The 10,522-nt window shown below is 49.9% G+C and overlaps 1 protein-coding gene across 1 annotated transcript; it reads left to right on the plus strand.

Moving 5' to 3' along the window:
- Positions 1-257: 257 nt before the first annotated feature.
- Positions 258-6,363, plus strand: LYZL4 (lysozyme like 4). The gene is made up of 4 exons (XM_070391088.1): positions 258-396; positions 517-666; positions 2,092-2,170; positions 6,294-6,363. Exons 1-4 carry the CDS (start codon positions 258-260, stop codon positions 6,361-6,363), a joined length of 438 nt encoding a protein of 145 aa, XP_070247189.1.
- Positions 6,364-10,522: the final 4,159 nt, after the last annotated feature.

Consider the following 10,522-nt stretch of genomic DNA (forward strand, 5'->3'; position numbering starts at 1 on the left):
TTAAGAAGAGGGTGAGGCTGCAGGTATCTGAGTTTACAGGAACTTGCAGTGGAGAATTGAGGTGGGCAGCCGTGTCGTGGTTAAGCCAGGAGGGGCTCCCATTTCTCTGAACACACTGAGTCAGACCCTCCACCCCCACAGTGCTCTTCTGTCCCTTCACAGGAGCCCCCGTGCCCCTGGGACTTTGGTAGAAACTATCTGTGACTCGGCCCTCTCACCTGGCCGCTGTTGCCCAGAATTGCAGGAGCCTGGAGAAGATGAAGGCGTCAGTGGTTCTCTCCCTCATTGGCTACCTGGTGGTCCCTAGTGGCGCTGCCATCTTGGGACGCTGTGTGGTGGCCAAGAGGCTCCACGATGGAGGCCTGAGTGGTTTTGAGGGCTACAGCCTTGAAAACTGTGAGTAGGCCCCTCTCAGCCCCCTTCCTCCTCACCCCTTCTCTCTCTGCCCCTTCCCCAAGCACCCCAAACTCCAGCCCTCCTCCGAACCATACACACACCCCACCTGTTCCATCTTAGGGGTGTGCCTGGCTTACTTTGAGAGCAAGTTCAACCCCGTGGCTGTCTACGAGAACATAGATGGGTGGTACACGGGCTACGGACTCTTTCAGATTCGCAACCCCGACTGGTGCGACAGGGGGAGGAACCGCTGCCACGTGTCCTGCTCGGGTAGGTCCCCTCCCTCCATTCCTCACTGGGGCCCTCAGGGGCACAGCTTTGGGTTCAGAGGTCTGCCTTCCTAGTGGCCAGAGTTCACAAGTTTGGAGCAGGGAGGAGGAGGGCTTGGCGGGTGGGGCCCCTGGGGCACAGGCAGGAAGGAGGGCTGTGAGCCAGGCACAGTGGGAGGTCTGGGGCAGAGCGATGGACACCCGCATCCAGGTGGGCAGAGGAGGTGTCTGGTGTTGAGAAGAGGCAGGGAGGAAGCTGCAGGCCTGAGAGCCCACTGAGCCGCACGGGTGAGCATACATTACCCACACTTGGCACCGCACTCTTTTCGAGGGAACAGAAGCTGCCACTGTGACAGGCAGAAGTGGCCCCTGGGAGGAGGCAGGAGTGGGCCAACCCACAGTGAGCTGGGCCTGCTTAGGAGGGTCCAAGCCCCTGTGGTCAAGAGGAGGCGGTTCCTCAAGATTGACTCGTCCCGTGAGCATTTACTGAGCACTACGTGCCAGAGGGACTGCATGAGGTCCCAACTATGGGTGGTGGGGGTGGAGCACCCGCCACCAGGGAGGGCACGTCTTTGTCTCCTGTCCCCTGCCAGGTCCTGAATGGTGGGGTCCCGGAGGGGAGCAATGGGAGGTGAGGTGGGAGCCATAGGCAGGCATGTGGGGCAAAGTGAGACTAAGCGAAGGGTTTGGGGTTCTGTTTGACAGGCAACAAGGGGGCCCCAAACGAAAGTTTTAAAGAAAAGCAGACTAGGTTAGGGAAGGGGGAGCCGCAGTGCAGGCCAGAAGGAGGACGTCGCTGTGGTCCCAGGTGGGAGGTCTGGTTTCCACATTCCAAGGAGGGAATGGAAGGATGGTTGGCAGCCATGTTGGTTCCTCAGAGGCCCTCTCATACGCTGTTCCTTCTGCCTGGAACAATTTTCCTTCTGTGACTCCCTCAACCCGCTTTCCTTGCTTACGCCTTTAGATATCACTTGGCCCAAATACCCTTTTCCCTGATCCTTCAAGTCTAACTTAGGTGCCTCCATCAAGGTGCATCCCCCACCATTCCAGGTACTCCTTGTATTGTAATTGACTACACGCTTTACCCACTTCCAGACGGCAGGTGCCACGGACAGGGATTTAGCACGTGGGTCATTCTTTTCCCACTACTTCTTATGTTGCCTAACACAGAATATTCACTGTACGCATATATTTTTAATGAAGATATGGTAAGAATTACAAGAAGAAGTGAATAGATTTAAGATGACCACATGCTGCTACCCTCCACCCCCTCCACCCCCCAGTGCTGTCTGGGAAAAATCTAGGGATAGATGTGTTCTTGGAACCACACGGAAGCCTCTCTGCTGTGAGCACCTGGGCCTTCCCTGACATGCTCTGATGTAGCCACGTGGCGGTTGGGTATCATTGCACTTCATTTTCTCCACAGCTTTACTGAATCCAAATTTGAATAAGACAATCGAGTGTGCCAAGAAAATTGTAAAAGGAAAGCAAGGAATGGGAGCATGGTAAGTGGCCCATCTTTACCTATTCTGTATTAAAGACTTTTACCTTAATTAAGATTTCATCTTAATCTCCGTCTAGTTTTGGCTGCACATCTGCAGTCCCAAACTAGTGGGATCCTCCTCGCCAAGTTAAGCAGAACAACACCATTGCGTCCTACAACCCCAAGGCCACAGAAGGAAGGAGATAATTATCAGTCAAATTGTTTTAAGTTGAACATCCCCCCGCCCCAGCCGCCACTCAAATCTTGTGTAGGGTTATACAGGATGGGCATCCTTGTAATAAATCTCTGTGTATACCCCTGATTATTTCTTTCACGTGTATTTCCACAAGGGTGTTTGAATACTTTCAAAGATCCTTGATGCATGTTGTGAAGTGACTGTCCAGCAAGCCTGTACCAATTTACACAAATATTGATAGTTGAGTGAAATACCCGTTGACTACACTCTCACCAATTATAAAATCCTTGCCATTTGAAAGGTGAATAGCAAATTTGTCTTATCTTCTTTGGCGTTTTATGATATCCCCTTAGGGTATTTTCTGTTGGGTTATCTGGCTTTTTCTTATACATTTGTCAGGAGTGATTGAAATTCTGGCCACAGTGCTAGAATGGATGGCGACTCTGTGCTTTTCCAAGCTTCAGCATCTAAAGCGCTGGGGATGGTCTGCAGAGAGGACCTATGCTCTCGTCAAGTATAAAGCAGCCGGAGGGTCTGTGCCAGCCGTGGGCAAACTACGGCCGGGTCTGGCCCGTTTGAAATGAATAAAACTAAAAAAAAAAAAAAAAAGACCGTACCCTTTTATGTAATGATGTTTACTTTGAATTTATATTAGTTCACACAAACACTCCATCCATTCTTTTGTTCCGGCCCTCCGGTCCAGTTTAAGAACCCATTGTGGCCCTCGAGTCAAAAAGTTTGCCCACCCTGGTCTGTGCTGTTCTCCTGTGGGGCCTACCCGGGTCTCCTGAGCAGGGGCAGCAGTGGAGCAGGGGCAGATCCGCAGGGGGACGTGTTGCCCTTGTAGGAGCCTGCGTGGTGTTCCTTCCCAGAGCCCACAGGCCCTGTACGCTCTGAAGACCTTGTCCAGTCTCTTGCCCAGCTCAGAGGTCAGGGCTTTTGTTTTGAGCTGTTTGCTGTCTCTTTGGGAGCTGAGTTCAGCCAGACATTTTTGCTTCCTTCGTGTCTCCCTATCTCCAGCTTCTAGCTCTGTGCCTGGCACGTCATAGCTGCCCCCTCGGGCCCCTTGAAAGACCAAAGCTGCATTTGAAGCCGTCACCCAGAAGCCAGTTTTATTTTTAATTTATAAAAATAAAATAACACAGACATATTTTAAACTGAAAAATGAACGTACCAGCAGCCTCGAGAAGGCCACCCAGTTACCATGTCCCGTGAACCAGAGAAAAACGATCGCAAAGGTATTTCCAAATCCACGCGGCATCCCAGGGCGTGCGCTGACGGCACCCAGCTTTTTTCACGTATGAGCAGAGCTTGCCCATCCTGGCGAACCTCTCCCTAGCACAGTGATGGCGAACCTACGACACGCGTGTCAGAGGTGACACGCGAACTCATTTTCTTGGTTGATTTTTCTTTGTTAAATGGCCTTTAAATATATAAAATAAATATCAAAAATATAAATCTCCGTTTTACTATGGTTGCAAATATCAAAAAAGTTCTATAGGTGACACGGCACCAGAGTTAAGTTAGGGTTTTTCAAAATGCTGACACGCCGAGCTCAAAAGGTTCGCCATCACTGTCCTAGCAGCTTCTGCCATCCCGGTGACCACTGCTCGGGGCTCGTCTGCCAGTGAGGTGGTTCCATTTGGTTCCTGCTGCTGTTTCCAACAACTTTACATGAGCATCTTGCTCTCAGAATTTTTATGTTCTTTCAAGCGTGTTCTATGGAAACCCCTTGCAGAAGACCCGCTGGGACCGCTCAGTGCATTGAAACGTTGGAGACAAATTGTTAAATTGGCTCCAGAGAAGGCGTACCTCCAGCTGCACTGCGTTAGGGGGCCGTGTTCCCCCGGCTCATTAGCCTGCAGCATTTCAACTTGTGTGGTTTTCGGCAGTTGTGGCCTGTAAAATAGCGTTCTGTTTTGCTTTGCATCTTTAAAACGTAAAATAAATTGGGCATCTTTTCAGTCTTTCTTAGCCATTTCCTCTGAGCTGCTGATCCATGTTCTTAGCCAGTTTTTTAAATTGGGATAACAATGTTTTCTTTTTATTGCTTTTACACATATCCTTCATAAATTAGGGTCATGACACCTTTGTCCATCATATCTTTGTGAACTGTTTTTTTTCTCAGGTTTGTTCTTTATCTTTTGACTTGACTTATGGTATTTTCATCATCCAGGAGTTTAACATTTTCACAGAATCAAATCCCTCCATCTTCCCTTGTGTGTGTGGCTTGAGTTTTTGTGGGATGTCCTTGTTAGAAAGTTTTCCATGCTCCAAGACCGTTGAGAAATGGAGTCATATTTTCTTCTGTATTAAAACAGTGGCTGGCGCAAACTGAATCTCACATTGAGTTTTTGTTAATTCAGTTACCAAATAGAACTGTCATGTTTTCATTCTTAAATTTCGGCCTTCTTGGAATTTATTCGGGTATAAGAAGTGAGGTAGGGATTCCACTTTATATTTTTCAAATGGCTAGTCGGGGGGGGGGTGGGTCTCAACACCACGAATCCGTGATTTAATTGTGTTTTAGGTGGGAGTCCCCTTACTAATAGGAGCTGTCTTCTGAGTGTTTAACATAGCTTGCATACCTCGCCTTGACTTTCCAATGAACTTGGAAGCTTGGCTGACCCTCTGGGGCGAGCACTAATGAGCTGAAACCATCTGTACGGTATAGCACGCTAAGTAGAGAGATGCCGGGTCAGGCTGATCAAGCCCTTCTCGCTTGCTCAGAATTCCCAGGGACGTGACTCTTATTGAGCTAATCAGCAGCCACGTCTTTCCCAAAGCTCAGGTCAGCAGCTCTGCCGAGCTGGGGCAGACAGGAAGGGAGGAGACCAAGACCCCGCATGCCGCAGGAGTCTCTTCTGCAATGCCTGCCCGGCTCGGCTCGTGGAGAGCCTTGAGATTTCGGAGAGCCTGTGTGTTTCCCTGCTGCTTTATTATATCCATGAAGTGCAGGAGCCAGAGCCTCCCCTTCGATTCTGGGACCAAGGACCCCGGAGGACTCATGGAGGCCTGCTCGACAGAATTTCTAAAGGCCTGCAGCTGGCCTGGGGACACCCACAGCTTCTGGGTTGGGATTACCGTGGTTGGCAAACTTCGGCTCGCGAGCCACATGCGGCTCTTTGGCCCCTTGAGTGTGGCTCTTCCACAAAATACCATGTGCGGGCGCATGTACAGTGCGATTGAAACTTCGTGGCCCATGCGCAGAAGTCGGTTTTCGGCCAGGGCGAGTCTATTTTGAAGAAGTGCTGTTGATATTTGGCTCTGTTGACTAATGAGTTTGCCGACCACTGGGATAGGAGGACCTGGGGTGTGGGGACTGGATCCCTGGAGAACCTGAGCTCTGACTCCCTTACTGTCCACTCCGCAGGAGCTGGGAATAGGGGGATCACTTCCAGGGGCGCCGGGAGAGAGGTTAGAGAAGCGCAGTGCAGCGGACCTGGGCAGGTGGAGGGGCTGCTAGGAGTTTGGAAGGTGAGGTAAGGCAGGCGCATGGAAAGGTGAAGGAGGCCCTAGCCCAGGGCACAAGGGTTCCCATGTCAGATCTTGGGTCTGCCAAGTGCTCCATGACCCTGTGCCAGTCCCAGAACTCCGATGCCCACTTCAGAGAAGTTAAAAATATCGACCTTGCAGGGTTGGGAGGAGTCTTTCAGTTCACAGTTTCTCTTCCCCACCTCGCGGTGTGGGATTTATGGAAAGAGGTGTGTTTGTTGCAGGGTTTGGGGGCTCGGGGGTGAGCATGTGAGCATAGGGAGCACCAGCATGTTAGGGTGTGGGGGCGGCAGCCAGAGACACACTTGAGATGCACAAGAGCCTTGAGAAATATGCCCACAGCAGGAGTGGCCTGCTCCAGTGCCCCAGGGGCCAGGGCGCGGTGTAAAGGGGCCCATGGGGGCTGGATCCCTGGAGAACTTGAGCTCCGACTCCCTGGCGGTCCTCTCCGCAGGCCCTCTTGGACCCTGAACTGCCAGTACTCCGACACCCTGGCCCGGTGGTTGGACGGATGCAAGCTGTAGCTGCCGGGGCGGCCCTCGCCACACTCCCAGCTGAATGTTCTGAATGAAGACGCCTTCCTGTGTGCAGCCTTCACTCAATCCCACTTGACAGCTCCAGGTGGAAAAGGACAAAAGTTTGCTTCCTTCCAGGGATGCAGGATGCAGAATAAACCAGCCACTTCTTCAACCTGGGCCAGAGGTCTCCACTTGTGTGATTGTACTGTGATCGTCACTATGCTAAACATCATTTACCATGATTATGACTTATCATTAATTAATCTCAGATGGAGGGTTTGGAGGAAGGAAAGGATCTGGAAAATGAGATGTGTCTATGAATATTAAGTAAAAAAAAGGAAGAAAAGAGGCAGTGGGAGAAAAGGGGCGTCAAAGAAGAGCAGAGGAGAGGCCTCCGGTCCAGTGCGTAGAGACGCACAGGTGGATGGAGGAGACCACAGAATCCCCTTTGCCCTTCTGTGGAGAGAATCCAGTGACAGTTGCTCTTTCTTATAAAGAGTTAAGTTTTTTAAATATATTTTTATTGATTTCAAAGAGGAAGGGAGAGAGAGAGAGATACAAACATCAATGGTGAGAGAGAATCATTGATTGGCTGCCTCCTGCACGCCCCATACTGGGGATTGAGCCCCCAACCTGGGCATGTGCCCTGACTGGGAATCAAACCATGACCTCCTGGTTCATAGGTCAACTGATGCTCAACCACTGAGCCACACTGGCCGGGCAAGAGTTACGTTTTTAAAAGTAACACGTACTCGCGCTAGAGAAGCTGTGAAAGATACAGAAGCATAAGAAAGGAGAGTCCGCCATGATCCTGGCATCCAAAGACAGCAGTGCCACACTTCAGTGGCACTCCATTTCAGCCCTTCTCTGTAGACGGGTCTTATTTTTCAACAGCGCTGTATAAGGCCGTAGGTAAAGTTCCTCTTTTTAGAAAGAAAATTATGGTAACACGTTGTTCCCCTACATGTGTTTTGATTTTAAGCAGAAAGGGGTTTATTTCCGAAGCTCAGAGGCCCACAGGGTCTTGCAGAGGAGGGAGCAGCAGGTGTCAGCTCAGCGGTCGGAGACAGGCAAGTGGGAGCAGCAACATGGGCTCCCCAGGAGCCAGGGCACCTGCAGGAGCCCGAATTCTGATGGGGTTCAGCCCAGTATAGGAGGGAAGGACTGGAGGGCGTCGGACGGGCTCATCTCAGCGGTGTTAGAGACTCTTCAGAATGACATCTCAGTGCCGGTGAACATTCCATGGTGTGAACGCACCGCATTTTATGAACTTTTCCCCACACTGTCAGCGTTTTAGAAACCAGTAGCGGATGCTGGGGTGCGTGTTTGTAGCACTCTTAAAACAACACAAACAGCCTATATTGGGTGAAGAGAATGCGGAGAGTACAGATAGTCATGAAGAAGGAGAGGAAAGACTCCCACCTGCCTCTTACCAGAAACAAGTTGTTCTCATTGTCGTGCAGCCACGTGGAGAGGACCTGGGCACAGGGATGGGGGTGTCCGTCACTGTGGGTGCACCCTCCCCACTTCAGGGTGAGCGTGTGCACGTTCTCGTCCTTACACACATGGACTGCTACCGGGCATACGGCTTTGCAGCTTGTGTCAGTTAATATTTTGTGGTCTTAATAGTCTATGGCGGATTCCAGCGCTGTTTTTAACGACTGCGCAGTATCCGTTTATGTGGACAAACTATAATCTACATAACCCTCTGTTAGTCTCTTCAATCCAGACAAAAAGTCAGCCGCACAAGCGAGTCGTGGCCACCCAGAAGGCAGGCAGGACCCTTCTTTTAGTTATCCTTTGGCCACTTTCAGAAAGGAGCAGGAAGAGCTAAGAGTTAGAATTGCAGGGGCTGAACTTCTGCTCGAGTTCACTAACGACTGACCAGCCTGCTTGGTTGGTTTCGTGGCCCTCCCCGCTCTCTAGATAAAAGGCGGTCACAGCATGAACTGGACAGTGAAATGCTGCTGGCGGTGGCACTTGCTGTTGAGGCCAACGAGAAGCGCTTGAGACCGTGAGGCAACTTCCTTATTGAGCTGGGTGGGTCCCGAAGTGATAATGCCTCTGCCCTCCACCTGGCCCGGCCATACCCCAGACATTAATGCAGCCTGCAATTGACGTGCGCCCTGGCCCCTCAGGGGCCACCCAGCGTGCTGCCGCCTCCTTCCAGCCCATTACTTCGGCGGCGGCTCATCGTGTCCTCTAATGGCCACTTGTGTCAACATGGGGGTGAGGCTCAAGGACAGAGCAAATGTTAGTGTATTGATTGGAACGGCCTCTCTGGGGTTTCCCCACATCTTCTCCTGACGAGGCGCCCTCAAACCCGCTGATAACGGGCGTTCCTGCTAGCACTCATTCTGGGCCCAGATCTCCCCGTCTGGTTTACAGAACGATCAAAGCCAGATTAAGAAAGCTCAACGACTCCTGTCACTATTACTTCTATCACCAGCAGCTACCACATGAACTCCAATTGTACACATATGACACTGTTAGGCCTTAACATACAATATTTTCAAACCTTGAGTAAATCTTACAAGATCGGTATGAATCATAACCATGACTCAGGTGGAGAAACTGAGGTTTGGAGGGACTAATTAACCTGGCTTTACTCCAGTCTGATGAGTGAGGGATGGGTTGGTATCTACACAAAACCTATAGTTCCTCCACACAGCTCCCTCCGAATCCTGGGACTATATCGGTGCTAATTCTCCATTCTACCCATTAGGTAGAAAGTTGGGTCTTCAGCTTTTTCTTTTTAAAGTATGTTTTTACTGATTTAGAGAGAGAGGAAGGGAGAGGGAGAGAGAGAAACATCAATGGGAAACATTGATTGGCTGCCTCCTGCATGCCCCCTACTGGGGATCTAGCCTGCAACCCAGGCATGTCCCCTGACTGGGAATTGAACCGTGAGCTCCTGGTTCGTAGGTTGACGCTTAACCACTGAGCCACGCTAGCCGAGCCTGAAGCCTCCTTCTTGCTCTTCCTCCTGTTAATACCTATTCCTTCCTCACCCTTGTTTTCACTGTGAGAGCTGCTGCCATCCCCCTACACCAAGCATGTCAAACTTGTGGCCCTTGTTTATTTGGCCCATGTTAGCCTTTGAGTTTGACATCCTTGCCCTACACTGTGCATAAGACAGACATAAGTGCAGATCTACAACAATCAAGTTTTGTGTCTCACTCTTGCTTACAGATGTGATATTGATTACGAAGTTGTTGTTTTTTTTAACCAGAAAAGATAAACACACGGTTTACAGTCCATTTCCCTCCAATAGATGTGTATCTTCATTGTGCGTTCCTCCCTACCCCCTACCTGACCAGAATCCACACACACTTGCATAAAGCAATGGGCTGTATCTATCAGGAGAGAATATGCGATTGTCCAATAAACAAATTCATTTGGGCTGAGTTAGGGCCATTTTAGGGAGGAGGTTTAGAGCAGGGACCTTGCCATTCAGTAGACCTGGGTTCCAGTTTCAGCTCATGACTCACTAGCGGTGGAAGCCCCTGAAGTTGGTTGCTTTTCTAGCCTCAGTTTCCTGATCTATAAAAACAAGGAAATTGGCAGGAAAACTAGGACATTAATGATTGGGGATATATGAGGATTAAGTGAGATGTACATAGTGCATTATTATCCTAAACAGTCGAGTTCTAGCTAGTACTATCTCCCTGATAGCAATAATAATTTCCTTGATAATTAAACATCATTACAACCCAAAAACTTGAATAAAGTAAAAGCCTGGTGAAGGATGATTTGTCCAAGACTCTCTCTTCCCTGGACCAAAAGATCACACACACACACACACACACACAATGTCTACATTGTCTGTCGGCTGTGGCTAATTTAGTGCATTCAGTGACTAAGGAGTATCTTCTTAACACTTTGTTGAGCAAGGAAGAGAGAAACGTATCAGCCCCTGGGGCATCAGACAAGCAGTCTCTAAATATTTGCTTTGCTGTTGGTAAAAGACGGGGTATATGCTACCTGGGGTGCCATTCCCCGGCACACAGTAGGTGATCCATATGTATTCTCTGAGTTTGGATCTGTTTTCTTATTCCTTCCAGAATGCAGTTGGCTAGTTCTGTTTTGCTACCACTGACACTTTTGAAAGCTTCCAAGTGCTTGTTAGGACACAGTGTAATCCCAGAGGTATTCCTTTTCCCTC

Source organism: Myotis yumanensis, unplaced genomic scaffold, assembly GCF_028538775.1.
Source record: "Myotis yumanensis isolate MYYU_CA2020_CCGP unplaced genomic scaffold, mMyoYum1.0.hap1 SCAF_14, whole genome shotgun sequence".
In the NCBI taxonomy this organism is placed as follows: domain Eukaryota; kingdom Metazoa; phylum Chordata; class Mammalia; order Chiroptera; family Vespertilionidae; genus Myotis; species Myotis yumanensis.